General features: G+C 39.4%; 1 protein-coding gene across 1 annotated transcript; it reads left to right on the top strand.

Annotated features, from left to right (window-relative positions):
- Positions 733-21,067, top strand: LOC109830425 (beta-fructofuranosidase, insoluble isoenzyme 4-like). The gene is made up of 6 exons (XM_020397679.1): positions 733-991; positions 17,584-18,425; positions 19,526-19,684; positions 19,767-20,011; positions 20,451-20,544; positions 20,654-21,067. Exons 1-6 carry the CDS (start codon positions 820-822, stop codon positions 20,831-20,833), a joined length of 1,692 nt encoding a protein of 563 aa, XP_020253268.1. The 5' UTR covers positions 733-819; the 3' UTR covers positions 20,834-21,067.

Here is a 21,565-nt window from a genome sequence, read left to right as displayed (position 1 = left end):
TTGAACTTGAATTGTACGATGCTTCACTCCACAATTCCGCCAACCTCCATTGGATATCATCGTTGAAGCTTTATTCCATCCATCCTCCAACCACGTTGTTTGTCTATAATAAATAAGAAAACACAAATACTAGACAAACAACATTAGTGGTAAATTGTTTGTTAAACATCATCAAAACAAGAAAGCCAACACTAGAGGGGTTAGTTTAACGCTTCTATATTTTTTATGTTTGGCAAATTATGGAGGGTTAACTCACTTTAGTATTTGTATAGATTTTATGTGTTTGGCGGATTAAAAAAGGGTTAAGTCTCATTAACCTCTCAATTAACCTTTTGCCAAACGATACCTGAAAGTATTAACAATAATTAGACAGATATTAACTTATTGGGAATTAAAGGACCACATTTCACTCTCGTTTTTTTTTCTCGGCAATTTACGGCACCATCCAAAGACTGCCAGCGGGGCCCAGTACCCCCATTAGTAAAAGAAATGTTAGAGGCACAACTCCGGTCACACTCCCCCACCTGCTACAGTGCAGGGGGCCCCACATGAGGTTTTTTTAAAAATCTCCTGTGGGGCCCCCTGCACTGTAGCAGGTGGGGGAGTGTGATCGGAGGTGTGCCTCATGGTGTGCCTCTAACACCGCTCCATTAGTAATCCAATTCATTATAATTGCATTAATCAAGAATTTTATTTCATTATAAAATCACGTGCTATCCTTAGAGCTCTCCTCACAACTTTCCCTTATATTCTTAAATAATAACCTCACTAGCCACTTTATCAATTTCCCCCTTCTCTTGTCCTCTATTGTTAAACCCAATGGTTTCCCCTTCTGCTTCATTGCTCTCCAGTTTGAGATGGCTCTTTGGATTCCTCTTCTTTTCTTCTTCGATGGTGGAGATTCCTCCTGCTGAGAATTTCTCCAATCCTTTAGCCAGTACTCAGTTCAGAACTGCTTATCATTTTCAACCAACTCACTATTGGATGAATGGTATGTTCTCTTTTTCCTTTTATTATTTCTTATTTTTGAGTTATAATTTTGGGTTAAAAGAGAATTAATTCATGTACATGAATCTTTGGTTGAATCCATTTTATCTATGATTTTATTTTTATGCGTTTTGCTTCATTTTCTTTTTCCTCGTTTAGAGAAAGAGTAGTATATGGGATATTAATTTTTATTTTCTAGATGGAAGATTATGGTCTGGAAAATGATAATTTTGTTAAAGGTAAATATCATTAAACCCCCTTAACTTTGGGTAATTATCGGAAACCCCCTTAACTTTTAAAATATCAGAAACTCGTGTAGTATCCCCCCACACCCAACCCAACTCACAGATACCCAAAAAAACCCATCCTTAACTTTCAGATTTTATCATAAAACCCCATTTAAGTTTAAGATTTTCTCAGAAAAACCTCCTAAGGGGGGTTTTCTGATAAAATCTGAAAATCAAAAGACAATTTTCTAATAACCCCTAAACTTAAAGGTTTTTTTTTTTGATATTTTGAAAGTTAAGCGAGGTTTTCAGATAATCGTCCAGAGTTAAGGGGTTTTTATGATATCTAACCTTTGTTAGAACATAAGATTATATTATCGGTTTTTAAGTTTAGTTTTGATAATGTCATTTCAAATTTTACTTGTACAGTTGGTAATACCAGACTCTAAAAAGGGATGAGCATCCTGAAGATATTTGTACAAATACAAAATACTCAGTTTCAATCCAGACTATAAGTTCAGCATTGCTGTATCTATTCCTCTATAATAATGGAAGGATACAATATTCACATATTCATACTACAGTAAATACTATAGTACATTATTGTAGTACTATTACTGTAGCATAAACGGGAAATGCAATGTTTAAAAAATTTACTGTAGTATTATTACTTTAGCTCAGGCGGGATATTGTAGCATTTAAAAAAATGTAACTACAAACTTACAAAAAACTGTATTAAATAAAGAATTACTGTAACAAAAAATAAAAAAAATAGAGGCCGTGCTTTGTACGGGGTGCACACTAATATATATAACGGAAGTGATCTTTGATGTATTCAGATAAAACGTTTGAGTCAGTAATAACTTAAAGAGTTTTGAATTAATTTTATTCACAATTCATGCTTAAGACAGTAAATCATATTCAACCTAATTAAAATGGGCAACAGGCCTTTTCTTCCTTAAAAACAATTTAAGAATTTCAGCGTGTCTATCAATGATATGGGCCACTTCATTTGTATAGAGATTATTCTAATAAAATTCTTATTCTAGTTAAACTTTACAATCTTATCTAATTTTATTTTAGTTAACTCCATCTTATTCACTCATCTTCTGTTTTAGTCATTTTGTTTATTGTTTCCCGGGGGGCCGGGGGGACGGTAGTGGGTTTCTTGCTTTGCGAAAGGCAAGTGGACGGTACGTACCAAGACAGCGAAAAAAGACAAGAGGGGAGAAAATTGAACAAGGAGACAAAAATAAAGACAGAAGAGGGAAAATATTTCTTTAGATGGATGGGATCCACCCCTAAAATGAGACATAACATTGCGGATTCGAGGAGGAGGAGACCCGAACTTGATTGAATTACGCTGCGTGAAACAAAGAGGGTTCGATTTGGACCCGTGTGATGTTTGGGTTCAAGATTTATTGGATAGGTCGAGAGTTTGTCCAGATTTTATCTTGACGCAATCTGGTGTTTTCTCTTTTCCATCCTTATATCTCCAAAATTATCCACTTTTATGAATAGAAGTAACTTTATAATCATCCCTATAAAAGTAGGCTGATTTACGTCAGTTATTTCACTCTATGTATAAAAAGAGTCTAGTAAGAGCTACCTGCTTTTTGTATGTCATGTAATTTTTTTAGAGTCGTAGTCAGAGTCAAAAATTGTAAGCAATACACCAAGCAACACTTTTAGCTAAGTTGGTTAGGAGCCCATGTTCACTTTAGCTCGTTTTAGACTCAAATAAAGATGGATTTTGCATATAAGTTCTTAAATCTAGAATAATTCCATATTGCGCCCTCGATCTACAATAACTCCATATTAATCCCCTAAATCTTTGAAATTGTTCATTAATCCCTCAATGACCAAAACACCTTATTTCACTTTAATATCTAATACTTCTTTGAACTTTGGTACCCAAAATCTACAATATTCTATGTTACTCCTTCAAATCTACAATAGTTCCTTGTAATTTTTTTCTGACACTTTGTTATGACAAATTTCATACTTTTTTAATTTTGACATACAAAGGTTTGCTTTGGACACTTTGATAAAACTTGGGTTAGGGTATTGAAGCTAAAATATGTAAACGTTAAGGTATCATTGAAAATAAATGTAAATCTTTGTGGTATCAAAGTTAAAATATTTATAATTTTTGTGCTATTAAAGTGTTAAAAAAACTTTGAGTTATCAACGATAAAAATGTGGTTTTAGATAATATGATTCGTTAAGCAAGTTTGGCGGTACTGAGTGGAGGTAAAGGTATGAGGTAACGTTACCTAAGGTAGGGGGCAAATATTTATGCTAATTGATATGAGTTGCGGTGTAAGCACTATTGATCGCGAAATTATCAAGAGTGGTGTGGAGAAAACGACAGAAGAACACAAGATTATAAATTAGGCGAAGGAAAATACATTATCTAGATTATGAGAATCAATTGGATTACAAATCTTTCTCTCACAATATCTCTAGATCAAAGAACAACCTCCCCGATCTCTTCTCTGATTACAATCTCAGTCATTAATCCTAGAAAAGTCGTGTTTCTATTTATATCAAATAGAAATCCTAAACAGTGCAGGAAACAAGCCCAGGCCCAAACCCGACACGCGGTCGACCGCAGAGCCCATCGCGATCGACCGTGATCAACACCCGAGACTGAAAATCCATTACAGGGTTTTGGCGGTTGACCGCCGAACCCATCGCGGTCGACCGTGACCAACGACAGAGAGCAGTTTCGCCTACAGGATTTTGGGGGTCGACCGCCGAACCCATCGCGGTCGACCGTGATCAGTCCGACCTAATCCCTTGAGCTGTGCATGTTCGCGGTCGACCACCGAACCATGCGCGGTCGACCGTCCAGCAATAAAAGTATTTTTCCTGCAGTTTGACGAAACCTTCGATTTCGCCGCCCCCAACGACTTTGTCCACGACTTCTCTACACTATTCTCAAGATACCATGAGAATCACTATCTTCAAGCTCCCATGAGGATCGCTAAGCTCCCGAAGAGAAGATACGCCCGTATCATGGCCCCCCCCTTTAGGAACTTAAAGTACCGTTCAAGTTAGAACTTCAGCTGAGGGAATTCGCGAACCCCTCATTCTCTGTTGAATCACTTAGCCTTGCTAGGAACCTGACCTTGACGTCCAATGAGAAATAACTCCTTCGTCCCCCGTCTCGTCGTGGTCGTCTTCCGTTCCAAAATGTAATCTTCTTTCAGCGGCTCCTCTCTATCAAACCACAAATCTTCAACATGCGGTAAGATCATCTTGTCGTCACCTTCATCATCCAACAATGGAGGCTCGAACAATTTCAAATACTCGGTATTAATCACCGAATATATGCCTAAGTAAGGCGGCAAATCCAATCTGAAAGCATTATCGCCAATCTGGTCGAGGATCCGGAACAGACCATAACGAATATGCTTTAACTTCTTCCCTTCTCCTTTTAACCTCTCCTTACTCAATTTCAGCCATACCATATCGCCTTTGCCAAAGTTACAAGGAACCCGATGTTGATCATGCTTCGCCTTGTACTTAGCTTGTGATTTCTTCAATTGAGCTTCAACCACGGCATGAATGTTGGCAATCTTCTCCAGAAATCGCTGAGCACGTTGTCTTTCACTCCCTTTCTTGTCGTTAACTGTAGCTTCACTTGAAAATACAAGATCGAACGAACTTGCGGTAAGAATCCATAACACGTCTCAAACAATGACTTTCCCTAAGATCCATGAATAGCCCGATTAAAAGCAAACTGTAGATATGGTAAACTCTCATCCTAAGTTTTGGGATGTCTGGAATTGTATCCTCTCTACATGTGCACCATAGTCTGATTGACTACCTCCGTTTGCCCGCCTGTTTGTGGATGAAATGCCGTGCTCTTCTTCAATTTAGTGTCCATCAAACTCCACAAAAAATCCCAAAAATACCCGAGAAACCGGCTGCCCCTATCCGAAATAATCGAACTCGAAAACCCAAAATGCTTCCACACATTCTCAAAGAATAACTGCGCTGCATCCGCTCCCGTCACGGTCTTCTTACAAGGAATTAAGATCACCATCTTGCTGAACCCGGTCCACCACAACGTACAAATAGTCATGCCCACGCTTGGTAGTCAGTAACCCTCCTAGAAAATCCATAGAAATGCTCTCCCACGGCCTAGAAAGAACCGGTAGTGGTAGGTACAATCCCCTCTTCCTGTTAGAAGACTTCGAAATACAGCATAACTTACACCCTCTAACATACTTGGTCACATCATCAAGCATCCGTGGTCAAAACACACGTCGTCGTAGATTGAGAAGCGTCTTTTGAATCCCAAAATGCCCTTGCACACGCGAGGTATGTGCTTCCCGAATCCACTACAACCTATCACCATCCTCCGGAATGCATAGTGATGTCCTACGATACAACAAGTCATCCTCTCCAAGTGTATACTCCCCCCTTCGACCAGCCTTCGCCTGCTCGAACACACTACCGAAAGTCTCTACTAGATGCGTACAGTTGTACATACTCCAACGGAACCAAGGGATGAATGCGCGTCGTCACCAATAAAGCCCTTACTGGCGGACGAGATAACATATCGGCCAACTTGTTCGTTGTCCCCTTCTTGTACCTAATAATGATGTTGAAAGCCATCAAATAAGACATTCACTTCATGTGCCGTGCCTGCTGTAGCTTCGTTTGGGCATGTAAGAACTCCAACAGCTTGTGATTCGAGTGCACAACCACCTCCTTCCCCAACAAATACACCCTCCAATGCTTAATTGCTTGATACAGTATATAGAACTCATTGTCGTAGGTCGGGTAGTTCACAATGGCACCCGAAAATATCTCAGAATGGTATTTCACCGGCTTTCCATCCTGAATTAATACTGCGTCCATCGCATAACTAGACACATCAGTCTCCACCTCGAAAATCCGCTGCAAATTCGGCAATGCCAACATCGGCGCCTCCGAGATCTTCCTCTTTAGCAACTGAAAAGCCTTCTCATGCGTCCTTCCCCACTCGAACTGAACCTTAGCCTTTGTGAGGCCATGTAACGGTGCCACATAAGTCGAAAAATATCGAATGAACTTGCGCAAATATTGGCAAGCCCCCATGAAGCTCCTCACCTCAGTCACTGTCTTCGGCATCAGCCACTTCGTGATCACTGCCACATTATCCGGATCTATCCTCCTCTGGCCCTTCCCCACGATGAAGCTGAGATACACCAACTCGTCCTTCCCAAACTCGCACTTCTTCCCGTTGAGCTTCAGTTGTCCGTCCTGCAACACTCCAAACACCTTCTCCACATGAACAAGATGCTTCTCCCTGGTCCTGCTGTACACAAAAATATCATCAAGGTACACAATCACAAAATCCTTTATGAAAGGTCGCAACAAATCATTCATGAGCCTCATAAAAGTCGCCAGAGCATTGCATAACCCAAACGACATCACCAATCACTCGAACAGGCTGCTTGGTCTTGAACGCCGTCTTCCAAGTGTCTTCCTCCCGAATCCTCACCTGATGATATCCAGACTTCAGATCCAACTTTGTGAAGAACCTCGCTCCCTCCAACTGGTCCATAAGATCATCGATCCGCGATAGTGGGTAACGATTCTTGATCGTTATCTTGTTGAGCATCCGGTAATCCACGCACATGCACCAGCCTCCATCCTTTTTGGGTACCAATAACACCGACGACCCGCAAGGTGAACAACTCGGCACTATCACTCCCATCTCCAAGAGCTCCTGAAGCTGCTTCTTGATCTCTTCGGACTCCTGTACTGATGTGCGGTATAAGTCTATGTTTGGCAAGGAACTCTCGCCGGTCAACATAATCTCATGCTCTACACCTCGACGTGGTGGTAGTCCAATGATCTCTAAAAACAAGTCCGCATACTTGGCCTTCAACCTGTCAAGATCTCCCTCCTGAAGCTTGCTCAAGGTGGACAAGCATATCCTACTCAGCTGCTCTTCATAAGGTCGAATGAACAACAAAACGAACTTTCTTCCCGCATTCACCAGCCTCTTAGCCTGAATCACCTTCACCAAGCTCTTCTCCTGCGGAAGAGATGCCGAACGAAAAATAAATTGCGCGCCATCCTTGGTGAACGTATACTTTTGGGCCCGCCGATCATATATCGCGTGCCTATCCCACAAGTAAGGATTGCCCAAAATAACTTGGCAAACATCCAACGGAACCATGTCGCATGTGACCTCGTCAATATACGACTCATGAAGTGCAAATTTGAACGTACACTGGTTCACCATACTCAATTCCGCCTCCTTCTAAATCCACCCTAATGGATAGGGTTTCGGATGCTTCACCATCTTTAATTCCAGCTTCTGTACTAATGCCTCAGATATCAGATTCTTCTGGCTTCCTGTATCTACGATAGCATCCACCAAACTGGTCTTGACCTGCAACTTCAGAACAAAGAGCTGCTCCCTCGGTTCGTCGTCTTCTTTAGTGGCCTGCTTCCCCGCCATAAGGTTGAGACTGTTATTGGGTTCAGTCATCCCAGGAACCTCTTTCGGACCCTGTGCTATCACGTATGCCTTCTTCTCCTCTTTCTTCTTCAACCCTTTCGGCTTCAGATGAGGATACTTATCCCATCAACGATCAGCTACGTGCCATGTCTGCTTGCAGTGATTGCATGTTAAACCTACCTTCCCCGAGTCACCATTCTTCTTCTCGTCCTTAGGTTGAGAGACACTCGAATTGCTCCCCGATAGTTTGGAGTTTCCCTTCGTCTCGTTGCCCTTCTTCTGTCTGCCCTCAATGGCAATGGCCTTCACTCTCGCCTCTGCGATCGTCTCGACCGAGAATAGCTTTATCTCCTTCCGGATGTAATCATTCAGACCCACCATGTACTTCGTAAAGATGGAGTACTCGTCTGTCGCGACGTTTAGAACAATCGCCTGCTGCTGGAACTCCGTCGTGTACTCTTGAACGGTCTGATTGAACCTTTAGCGCAAGCCATACCACTTGTACCAACGCTCTTCATGGAACCCCACTGGATAGAACTACTTCCTAAGTAGTTCCTTGAACTTGTTCCACGACACCACTTTCTTCTTCTGTTTGTAATAGGATTTTCACTACGTCAATGCGTGCCCCGAAAAGCTTCAATGTCGCGAACACTATCTTCTCATTGGATGAATATCCGTAGAGAGTAAAATACATCTCTATACGCTCGATCCAATCATCAAGCTTCTTCACATTGATACTCCCATCATAAACAGGAATATCAACATTAAAGTCAATCTTCAAATTTTGGTAATTATTCTTACTCCCTTGATGTCCCGCAGTCTTAACAATCTCGGTCTCCCCATCTGAATCAGATTTCTCGCTCTCTTCGTCGGACTCGACGAGTTTCTTCTTACCCTTCGAAGAAGATTCTTCCTTTTTTTCCCCTCTGTTGATGAGACCTACGAGTTGGGTGAGAGTAGTCCCGATCGTCTCGATCTGCTTCTCCATGGAATCAAGTCTTGCTGAATTATCTGCTTCAGTCATCTTCTCCTTCTTTAATTTCTGGACTCATTCTAATGAAATAAGGATCTCGCCATGCTTCTTGTATTGCGATAGAGTAAGGATCATACATAGGATGCCCCCTTCACCGGATCTAATTGCTCTGATACCAACTTGATACGAGTTGCCGTGCGAGCGCTCTTGATCGCGGAATTATCAAGAGTGGTGTGGAGAAAACGACAAAAGAACACAATATTATAATTTGGGCGAAGGAAAATACATTCTCTAGATTATGAGAATCAATTGGATTACAAATCTCTCTCTCACAATCTCTCTAGATCAAAGAACAACCTCCCTGATCTCTTCTCTGATTACAATCTCAGTCATTAATCCTAGAAAAGTCGTGTTTCTATTTATATCAAATAGAAATCCTAAACAGTGCAGGAAACAAGCCCAGGCCCAAACCCGACACGCGATCGACCGCAGAGCCCATCGTGGTCGACCGTGATCAACACCCGAGACTGAAAATCCATTACAGGGTTTTGGCGGTCGACCGTCGAACCCATCGCGGTCGACCGTGACCAACGATAGAGAGCAGTTTCACCTACAGGGTTTTGGCGGTCGACCATCGAACCTATCGCGGTCGACCGTGACCAATGCGACCTAATCCCTTAAGCTGTGCATGTTCGCGGTCGACCGCCGAACCATGCGCGGTCGACCGGCCAGCAATAAAAGTGTTTTTCCTTGCAGTTTGACGAAACCTTCGACTTCGCCGCCCCTAACTAATTTGTCTACGACTTCTCTACACTATTCTCAAGATACCATGAGAATCACTATCCTCAAGCTCCCATGAGGATCGCTAAGCTCCCGAAGAGAAGATACGCCCGTATCACTAATTGTCTAAGCAAATTAGGGGGGGGGTCCATGTGTCGCTATCCTATTGGATGAGTCTGTCATGGAATTTACTTTGTGAACAAGTAAATCCATGTAACAAGATCTCAATAGTGGAACAAGGTTCTTCTAACATATATTACAATCAATAAAGTTATGAAAGTTGGTAATTAGAGGAATTGATTATTGATGAGAGGCTTATATACAACTTATCTTCAAAAGATTTGATATGATTTAAAATGAAACATATGATTTTGCAAACCACATAATAAATAAAAATGCAAATATATAATAAACTAAAGGGTAAATTGCACATAACTTCCTTATATATACGCCTTCAATTAGTTCATTTATTAGCACTTGTCCTTTCTTGATTTTTAAGGGAAGAATGTTATGTGCTAATAAATAACTTAGGAGATTAAGTGGAACTGAAGGTATAAATGACAGATTTATATACAATTTAGCTTAACCTAAGTCTATTATCAATGTAGTAATTTAAAATTTTTAAAACACCTTAAAATAACTTTTAGGAATATTAACTATTATCTCCATAAATATTGACCATTACTATTAAAGTTGCACATAAAACTTAATTTTGTAAATATAGTCTTTGTTATTCTAATTTCTATATATATAAGATATAACATTCTTTTGGATAAACTCAAAACTTAATTTAGCACGTCCATTGCACATGCCACCAAACGACTTCTCAGATATCTGTGTGGCACCATTGATTAAAGCATCATGTTACATCGTCAATCACCTCTCGCTCTCCACGCCTACTCAGATGCCGACTGGGCAGGTAACAAAGACGACTTCACATCCACCAGTGCTTGCATTGTATATCTTGGTTGAAACTCGATATCCTGGAGTTCGAAGAAACAACGAACAGTGGCTCGCTCCTCGACGGAAGCCGAGTACCGGTCGGTTTCTTCGATGGCTGCCGAGTTGAGATGGATCACATCTCTTCTCGACGAACTTGGGCTCACATCATCACAACAGCCGGTAATCTACTGTCATAATGTGGGTACAACAAATCTCTGCTCCAATCCAGTCTTCCATTCTCGAATGAAACATGTTGCTCTTGACTTTCACTTCATTCGACAACAAGTCCAAGAAGGCAGTCTTCCATTCTCGAATGAAACATGTTGCTCTTGACTTTCACTTCATTCGACAACAAGTCCAAGAAGGCATCTTAAGAGTCACTCATGTCTCTTCCACGTCTTGACTTTCACTTCATTCGACAACAAGTCCAAGAAGGCATCTTAAGAGTCACTCATGTCTCTTCCACAGACCAACTAGCTGATGCACTCACCAAACCACTACCCCGCACGCGTTTTCATAACTTGCTGATCAAGATTAGTCTCTCCTCAAGGAGCTCCAACTTGCGGGGGCATATTAAGGAATTGCAACCAGACCAGACCAGACGAGACCAGACCAGACGAGACGAGTCCAGACGAGATGATACCCCTTGTGTCGACACGAAAGACGGTCTTAGTTGACACGTCCTACGGAGTCAGTCGATACGTCCTACGTAGTCAGTCGACACGCTCTGACAACACCAAACCAGATGAGACGAGACGAGTCGACACCCTTTAAGTTGACACCCTTTGAGTAGACACCCTTTGAGTCGACACGAAAGGCAGACTTAGTCGAACCATTTGAGTCGACACGTTCTACGGTGTCAGTCGACACCGCCCTGTGATTCTTTCCTTTTTGTATAATATTCTATTAATATCTCGACTGTTCACTTACCCCTTTTAGTTCCAACAATTATGTAACTAATTAGGTGGTTTTTAGATTTTATGTAACTAATTGATTCTCTCCTATAAATATCTCCTAATATCAATGAAAAAGACTATGTCATTATTTAGCAATTTCAATACTTTTACATTTTCTACATAATTTTATACATAATATGAAGGGATTTGGATACTTCCTAAGTTTAAGAAAATCTAAATAGTGTTTTCTTAGTCAGGGATTTAATTAAAATCAAAATTAAACAAACCTTGTTACTTTTTTTTTCTCACTAAAATCATGACATAAAACATTCTCGTAGTTCTGAGAAAAATTGGTGAAAGATGGATATTTTTTATAAGACATTTAAAATCATGCCTAGCTTCAACACGTATTGCAAGAGTAGTTTCCTCCAATAGGTCTATCTTCATTTTCTTGATAGGCGGTTTCAATAAATCGTGATTAATTTAGTAAAAGCCCTTCAGAGATACTTAACTTGGGAAATAAAAGCTTAATTAATTGAAGAGGAGCACAAGAGGGCAAAGCGACTCTGAAACTAACCTTTTGAATATTGACATTTCAATTACAACTTGCATTTTTAAGAAAAAAAGGACTTGATGCACTTACAGGATGTTTGTTTGCATGTAATTGAAAAATGAAAGTGAAAAAATAATTTTTTTAATATTTTCGGTGTTTATTTGCATGCAAGTGGTTACAAGAGTGAAGTGTTAGAAAGTTGCCACACATGATTTAATGCAATTTTAACTTTCCTTAAAAAAATGGCGAAGTCATGTGAAAGTGACAAAAATAGTAACTAATTTTAACAAAATTTGCTAATAAATTATATTTTGCTACATCATCTGTTGGATAGCGGATTCCTAATCTATTTTGGTAACATGAGATTATTAGGATTCCTAATCTATTTTGGTAATAGGTTATTAGGATTCCTAATTTGTTTTGGTTTTTGTTTTAGAATTACTAGTATGTTTATGATTTTAGGATTTCTATATATATATGGAACAATTAGAAGAGAGAATTGAGTAGAAAATTGGGGATATTTGGAGCACAGAAAAGAGGTATTTTCTGAGCTATTTGTTTAGGGTTTTGTTTGGAGAGATTAAGAGCTTGTTGGTGAGATTAGTTTGTTCCTTCGAGTGATTTGTAATCTCAGTTTGTACTCTTTCTCTATTAGTAAAAACCCCATCCCCTTTCTTGCCCCGTGGTCGTAGGCAATTTGCCGAACCACGTAAATCTCTTGTGTTATTTGGTGATTGTGCTTGTTTATTTGGTTGTGATCTCTCTTGTTTGGATTGTGTGTGATTCGACCGCTTCCGTGTCGTGCACAACAATTGGTATCAGAGCTTCGAGTTCGGCTTGAGGCTTGTTTGAAGGATTTTCTGAAAGGATTCCTATTTGAAGAGTTAGATCGAAAACATGGGTGAAGTAAGAACAATGTGATCGTCTCTTATGAAGATGATACATAGTTTGAGCATCAATAACATGAAGATCGATGTTACGAAGTTTGATGACAAGATCAATTTCGGTTTGTGGGGGTGCCAAGTGATGGATGCGTTGGACGCTCAAAACTTGAATGAGATTCTTGAGTTGCAAGAGAAACCTGCTGATATGGAAGAAAATGTTTGGAAGAAGATGAATAGTAGGACGTGTGTAGTTATTCGGTCATGCTTGACGCCAGATCTTATTTATGATGTGATGAACGAGATGTCGACGAAGAAGATGTGGGAAACACTCAATGAAAAGTATCTTACTAAGAGCATTGAGAATCGGCTTCACTTGAAGAAGAGGTTTTACCAGTTTAAGATGAAGAGGGGAGTTTCTATCAGGGAACATGTTAACAACTTCACGAAGATACTTTCAGACATGGCCAATGTGGATATTATGGTTGAGGATAAAGACAAGGCGAAGCTACTTTTGTGATCGTTGTCCGAGGATGATTATGGTATCTTTGTTCTCACTATAATTAATGAAAGAACTACTGTTAGCTATAAGGAGGTGACCTCAGCGTTGGTGAATTATGAGTTGAGGAAGAGTGTTGATGAGTCCTCCGAGAAAGCATCGGGAGATGCATTAGTAGTTCAAGACCGTGGTTCAAACCGAAGCAGGAGGTCGCAGTCTAGAGGTGCACATCGTGGGATTCGTAGGAATCAGTGTGCTTTTTGAAAAGAGGATGGACATTGGAAAACTGAATGCCCAAAGTTAGATCGAGCTGAGAAGAATAAGGGGAAAGATGTACAAGCTTCAAATGTGAATGTTGTCAAGACTTGTGGTAATAATTCAGATTCGGATTCTTTAGACTATTCGTTATCCGAACTACCATCAGTTTGTGATACCGACTCTACGGAGTGGATGTTGGATTCGGGTGCTTCTTACCGCGTTTGCCCTAGGAGGGATTGGTTCTTCAGCTTTCAGAAGTTGGAAAGAGAGGATTTCGTGCTCATGGGTAATGGACATGCATGCTCTATTGGTAGTATTGGTACTATTTAGATTAGGATGAGTGATGTGATGATGTGAGAGTTGGATGATGTGAGGTTCGTTCTGTAATTAAAGATGAACATCATTTCACTTGGAGCTTTGGAGGCAGCAGGTTATAGGGTGACCTTGGTGGACGCACGCTTGAAGGTCACATTGGGATCCATGATTGTGATGAAGGGCGTCAGAAAGAGCAATTTGTATTATTTGCTCGGATGCATGGCGATTGATAGGGAGCTGACGACTTCATCAGATTCGGCTAGACTGTGGCGTTGTTTGATGCTGGGTTATTTGATTGGTAATGCCGTGTATAGGTTGTTGAGGAGTGTTTTGACCTGCAGTTTGAAGTCCTGTGAACCCATTGGTATGAGCAAGAAGACCGAGGTGGAGTTTGACACTTCTATCCATCATTCGAGGGGTCTTGTGAGGGTGTTCATTCAGACATTCGGGGGCCTTCTAAGAGAGCATCATTGGGAGGTAATAGGTATGTGGTTTCCGCAGTTGAGGATTGCTCTAGGCATTGGTGGGTTACAACCAAGTCCCGTTGGTGTGAAGTTCTAGAAATTCGCAATAGATGGAGGAAGTGTGTTGGTAGAAAGGTAACCCGACGTTCTGATTATGGTAGGGGTTCTTTCTTGCGATTATGCCGAGCTCACGGCAATAGGAGAAACTTCATTGGTGTGGAAACTTTAAGGCAACGTGATGAGATGGCATATTTGGGGAGCTGTTCCTTTCTAGAGGAGGATAGGCATTTGATGTTGAGCATTGACATTGATTTTGGAGCTTCGACATATTTGGGTCATCTCAATCATAGGTTGCCGACTGCTGCATGCAGAGGTATGAGATCTGGTGGAGCTGCTTCAGATTTTGGGTTGCATCGGATGTTTGGCTACCTAGCACTTGGTTATATCGTGGATGTAAGATTTGATCCGATAGCACATTTGGGAGTCAGAGGCGTGTTTGATTATCAGGTATTGGCTTCTGACTTTGTTCTGAGCAGGTATGTCACGTTTGACTCTCGGCAGGTGGAGAGTGGTGATCAGATCTTTGAGACATCACAGCGGGTGGAGAGTGATGCTACTCCACGTTAGGTGGAGACTCCAGATCATACTGCATCTTTTAGGATTCCAACTGATGTGACACAGATTAGGAGTCATGTTGATTCGGATGCAGATGATAGGTTGATTGATTCGAGTGCAGCTGATAGATGTAGTCCGAATATAGCTATTGGTTTATCTCAGGTGGAGATGTTTGGATTGTTTCAGTTTGGGACCATTGGAGGTGCTATCAGCCGTAGACTTGATCGTGATTATGTAGGAGGGTTGCGAAGTCTTCTAGTGGATTAAGGCCTTTGGAGGTCGTTTTGATGAACTACGTGAATGCTTGATTCATTGGGCAAGAGGATACGTAGGCAGTCATTTATGATGCAGCCGGTTTGGTGAGTTGATAATGACATTTGGAGTTTGTTCGCATTCTCGTTTGGGTTCTCAACTTGTTGTGGATTGAGTCCGTTGCCGTGGATTTGTTCCACTTCGTACTGGACGCAACAAGTGAGACGTTTGGTTGGTATTAGTGTCGGCTCGGTTTTGGGAAAACTTCGTCGAGGTGGAGAATTGTTGGATAGCGGATTCCTAATCTATTTTGGTAACATGAGGTTATTAGGATTCCTAATCTATTTTGGTAATAGGTTATTAGGATTCCTAATTTGTTTTGGTTTTTGTTTTAGAATTCCTAGTATGTTTATGATTTTAGGATTTCTATATATATGGAACAATTGGAAGAGAGAATTGAGAAGAAAATTAGGGATATTTGGAGCACTGAAAAGAGGTATTTTCTGAGCTATTTGTTTAGGGTTTTGTTTGGAGAGATTAAGAGCTTGTTGGTGAGATTAGTTTGTTCCTTCAAGTGATTTGTAATTTCAGTTTGTACTCTTTCTCTATTAGTAAAAGCCCCATCCCCTTTCTTGCCCCGTGGACGTAGGCAATTTGCCGAACCACGTAAATCTCTTATGTTATTTGGTGATTATGCTTGTTTATTTGGTTGTGATCTCTCTTGTTTGGATTGTGTGTGATTCGACTGCTTCCGCGCCGCGCACAACATCATCTTCACGTTGCACTTTCAACTATAAATCAGATTTTTGAACAAATACTATATTTCACTTATATGCTAACGTGGATGTAAAAGTTATTTGTCAAAAAAAAGTAACTTACACATTTTCAATTCTCTTTTGAATTACCAAACACCGCCTTAATTCAAATCTCTCATTTATGATATAATTTTAGAGTGGTTGCATTAAACAAATGCTAAAACTATATCATATATGGAAACTATTATAGGACCTACCCGTCTTTACATGGACATGTCAGTCAAAGTAGTCACATACTAAACCTAATGTTTATAGTCTTGATATCCTATTTTAATAGTGTAAGCATGACTTTAAACCGCCTTTAAGTAATCATTAATCTTATAAAAATCTCTCCTTTAGCAGTTTTAGTCAATGAATAGATCCATTGGCCCTGGTCCTTCTCCTCTTTCTCTTGAGCAAATGGCTTCAATTTTTCTTGGTTTGGGATGGTATCTAGGGTTCTTCTTTATTTGCTTTTCTTTATTTGAGATTTATCGTCTCAATTTGTTACATCAAGATCCTATAGCAGAAAACTGTATGTATAGTTAGCAAGCTCTATAGAACTGCACATCATTTTCAACCTACTCAACACTAGACGAATGGTAATCATTATCTATGTCTAGCATTTAGTTCCATCTTTTAATGATGTTTCCATATCATCATCATTTTACTGATATGTTAGATTTTAGTAATTCCTGCTTGTGTTAGAAAATCAGTCTTTTTCGAGTTTATGTCTTGGTTTATTTAGCTCACGTGATATTCGATTTTTGTTTTGTTTTCATCTGGACAAAGTAATAGATGAATAGATAGATGAAAAGATATTTCATTTCCATCTTCTGTACTAGTCTAGTGTGATTTGTTAAAAGATTCCCAATGAAATTAACATGCATCCTAAACTCATTCGCTACAAAACAAAGAGGATTTATGTAAGTATGACAACTTGATAAAGAAAGGAAAAGGTTTGAGATTCTCTTTTTAGGAAATCTAGTGGTTAATCTATCAATTTATTTGGTACGTTAGGTTGGGTTAAAAAGAAAATGAAAAAAAGAAGGATAAAAGGATAAAAACAAGATTATAAAAGGGTGTGAGTAAATTATTGGATCAACAGTTTTCGGCCCGAATAAAATATAGAGATATCTCAATAGAGAGCTTTGTAACCCCAAATTCAGCCCATACGATAGACCTATAAATGTTTAGTAGCCCAAAACAAGACCATTATGAAGCCCAGTTTCCCAGCTCAAGTTAAGCCTATGACAAATGATGTATAAATCAAAATTCATCTTTAAAATACGGAGTACCTCTTTTTTTCTTTTTACTATAACAACATGGGTACGCAACTGGGTGGTCTGATCTATATCATTCAAGTGAGGACAAAGTGCTCATGATAAGATTTATATTCTCATGTATACGAGGAACAATGTACCAACACGAGTGTATAATTCCAACCACCCATTTAACAATCAATAAATATATATGACATAGTACTAGCCTCTCCGCTTCCGGAATCTGAATTCTCAATCATAAAAGCTTAGATATCCTTTTGTTAACAAAAATGTTTTGAGAATTATAGCTCAGATTCATTTTTCTAGCAGACGTTATTAAACAGCTTCTATAATTAATTTATCTGATTTTTTTTTTCCAATTCTCGCGCGAATTTGACACTACCCGTTTCATCCAGACCCGAACGCACCGATGTACTATGACGGCGTCTACCACCTCTTCTACCAATACAATCCAAACGGCGCCACATGGACCGCCTACATGTCATGGGGCCACTCCGTCTCAACGGACCTCGTCCACTGGACTGGGCTTGAGCTCGCTCTGACCCCATCCGACCCCTTCGATATTAGTGGGTGCTGGAGCGGGTCCGCCACAATCCTACCCGGTAACAAACCCGTTGTCCTCTACACGGGCCTTGACACCGTCGGCAGGCAGGTCCAGAACATCGCGTACCCGAAAAACTTGTCCGACCCGTTTCTTCGCGAATGGATCAAACCCAATTACAACCCGGTTATCGAACCACACCAAAAGATTAACGCGGCTCTATTTCGTGACCCGAGCACGGCTTGGCTTGGCAAAGATGGTTCTTGGAGGCTAACTGTGGGCACTCTGATTGATGAAGGGGGACTGGCTATAGTATACAAGAGCAAAGATTTCATGAAATGGGTTCCGGCTGAGAACCCGCTATATTACACTAACGGGTCGGGTATGTGGGAGTGCGTAGATTTTTTCCCGCTCAAGGAAATTCAAGGTGCGACAAAATATTTGTTGAAGGTTAGCATGTACGATACATTGCATGACTATTACGTAATGGGGACGTATGACGAAGAGAGGGATATTTTCATCAAAGACGATGCGTCGTCTGATGATTGTAGGATGTGGCCGATGATTGATTATGGGAGGTTGTATGCGTCGAAGACGTTCGTAGACGAGGCTAAGCAGCGCAGAATCTTGTGGGCTTGGTCGAATGAAACAAGTAGTGTAGCTGACAATGTGGCCAAAGGCTGGGCAGGCATCCAGGTATGTATTTTGCATTTATGCACGTATAATAATATTTAACGGAGTATTAATGAAACAGAATGATTATATTCTATTTTGTAATAGGCAATCAATTGCGAATATGTTCATGTTCAAACGAAGTTATTCCTCAGTAATATGTATATCACTTATGTGGGTCTCATGTGACATTAATATACGTAAAGAGATTTCTCAATATCTAAATTATTGCAGAGAGACTTCCATATTCTCTTAGAACATACCTCGCTAATAGGTGTGAATAATAGGGAGATAATACACTCAAACGGCAAGTATTCAAAATGTTACTGAAAAAGGATTAGGATTAGCAATTACCCAGCTTCTATAATTGACATGCAATTAACCGTATTAGGGTTAATTGTGGGTAGACCCCCTGTGGGATTGCTGTTTTGAGCTTGTTCCTCCGCTAATTTTATTTTTGTAGACAGACCCCTGAGTGTTTTCTTGGCTCTTTTAATCTCAGGGAGCTCATTTTGAAAATTAAGTGAGTATAAAAGAGAAGATAACGTTTCACTGAGAGTTTATTTATAAAAAAAAATTCTCAGTCTAAGTGAAAGTAAAACTAGAGGAATAGTAAGTTAAAAACAATAACTAGAGGAATAGTAAGTCAAAAACAATGACACTGCAGAGGTCCATCCGCAATTAACTCTTGTTTTTAGTTAAGAAATGAAAGCTTAAACTAGTCCAAGTTTTTGTGTTAGACCGTATACCGTATATGCAGATAAGCTTTAGTAAGTATGTGTGCTCCATTCAGTTTGAAAGTTTTTACAGTAGTTTGAACAGAGTAATTTCAGTAGAGCATATGAAGTTCTAACGTAACATTAAAAATATAAAAATAGTATATAATATATAATATATATAGATAATATACTAATATATATAGAGGATGGGTCTCCATTCAGTTTGAAAGTTTTTACAGTAGTTTGAAACAGAGTAATTCAGTATGAGCAGTATGAGTTTTAGGCTACATTGCATATATATATATTATATATATATAATTATGTATATATATATATATATTATATATATAAATAATTTTAATATATTATATATATAGTATATAAATATATATGTTTTATTTTCAGACTGTTCCAAGGGTTCTCAGTGTAGACACAGATGGAAAAAGACTGATTCAATGGCCAATTGAAGAGATCGAATCACTTAGAAGGGAGCAAATCCACTTACAAGACATTGAGCTCAAAACAGGAAGCCAAGTTGAAGTCAGAGGATTGAAAGTTTCACAGGCTAGTCTTTTTACAAATATTATCATTTAATCCATTCATTTTATGATTAACATTTAATTTTTAATTTTTTTAATTAAAACAGGCAGATGTGGAGGTAGAATTTGAGTTCCAGAATTTAACTGGGGCTGAGCCCTTTGATGCTAATTGGGTTGTAGACCCTCCAAAGCTTTGCAGAGAAAAGGATGCTTATGCTAACCATGGTGGAATTGGTCCCTTTGGTTTGTTAGTTTTGGCTGCTGATAATTTGGAGGAAAATACTGCTGTCTACTTCAGAGTTTTCAGAGCAGAGGGAAGCTATAAGGTTCTCATGTGTGCTGATCAACGAAGGTACGTGAAATACAGATTTTATAACCTTATAATTAAGCGAAACGAAGGTACGTGCTTATTTATAACCTTATAAATAAGCTGGTATAAATTTTGGGTTAAAATGCACTTCTTCATTCTTTGATTGAGATGATTAGATAGATATTATCTTGAGTAAATGAGGGTTGGTGTGTTCCTCTGCAGACTTAGATTATGTGTCACATCTAGAGCCCTACAATCTAGATCATCAATATATTCAGACGGAAGGTAGCTAATGATGTAAATGTCATGTTTACTCTTTTATCTGTAGCTAATTAATCAAGGGTCGTGTTGGTTACGAATGTACTTTTGACACTTGGTAATGAGCAATTATTAGCCTTTTTTTAATTAAAAAAACCCTAAATGTATTCTCTTGCACTTCATTAATAAATAAATCTCCACACTTACTATAAAATTCAAATAGGTCCTCCAAGAAATCTGAATTATACAAGCCAGCATCCGGAGGCTTTGTAGACATAGACGTAAAGAAAGACGGGAAGATATCTTTGAGGACCCTGGTAAGTTTCGCAAAACGAATTTAATCACATTCTTAACTGAAAATATTTTCAGTAGGTTTTGTTAATTGCATTGTCAATAACTTCTGTATGAAATTAATTTGGTAACCAGATTGATCACTCTGTGGTAGAGAGCTTTGGAGGTGGTGGAAGAGCTTGCATCACTTCTAGAGTTTATCCTACAATCCTCTTAAATGACAACACTCATCTTTATGCTTTCAATTATGGGACTGAAACTGTAAAGATTTCTGAGCTTAAGGCATGGAATATGGCTCCAGCTCAAATAAGTTAAAAGAGGAGGTAAATAAAGCAAAATAAATGTGGTTGTCACATTGAGTGCTACGCTTGATGCCCGCTGTTTATCAACTGGGATCAGCTAGAGAGCAGAATTTTGATAATCACATGTTTGGTAGAAGTTGCAAATTCAAGAATTTTATTGTTGCATATAGTTGTAATTTAGCATAGGCAGACTAGAGGATGTTATTTGGAGAATTTTCAATTATGTGTATTTTTTTGTTTTAATTTCTGTTTTTGGTATTTTAGATGCAGATGTGCAGTGTAAGGTTTAGGTTGCCTCTTTTCTCCCTCAATATAGGGACAAGAGTTGGGATCAAGATGACCAATCTCTTACTTGTGAGAACCTGTGAGGAAACCAAAATAACAATCGCAGCAGCAAACAATTTAGAAATAATGAGACAACCGATTTTTAACGTGGAAAACCTCCTCGGCATGAGTAAAAACCACAGGAACGTAGTCTACCCAAAAATCCACTATAATGAATAAACTTTGGGTTACAACATCCACTCTACGTTCTCAGTAAATGAGAGACGCAATACAGAAATTCCAGGTTCAACAACCAATCTCAAATCAAACAAATTCCAGCAAGAGACCACAACAAGAAAACCAAAACTTAGGCTGTACGAAAACTCTCGGTTCACAAGGATTCCGGTAACCAAATCAAATAACAAGAAAACCAAAACTTAGGCTGTACGAAAACTCTCGGTTCACAAGGATTCCGGTAACC

The sequence above is a fragment of the Asparagus officinalis genome, chromosome 2 (genome assembly GCF_001876935.1).
Source record: "Asparagus officinalis chromosome 2, Aspof.V1, whole genome shotgun sequence".
Taxonomy (NCBI): domain Eukaryota; kingdom Viridiplantae; phylum Streptophyta; class Magnoliopsida; order Asparagales; family Asparagaceae; genus Asparagus; species Asparagus officinalis.
This window is presented reverse-complemented; position numbering and strand designations above follow the sequence as displayed.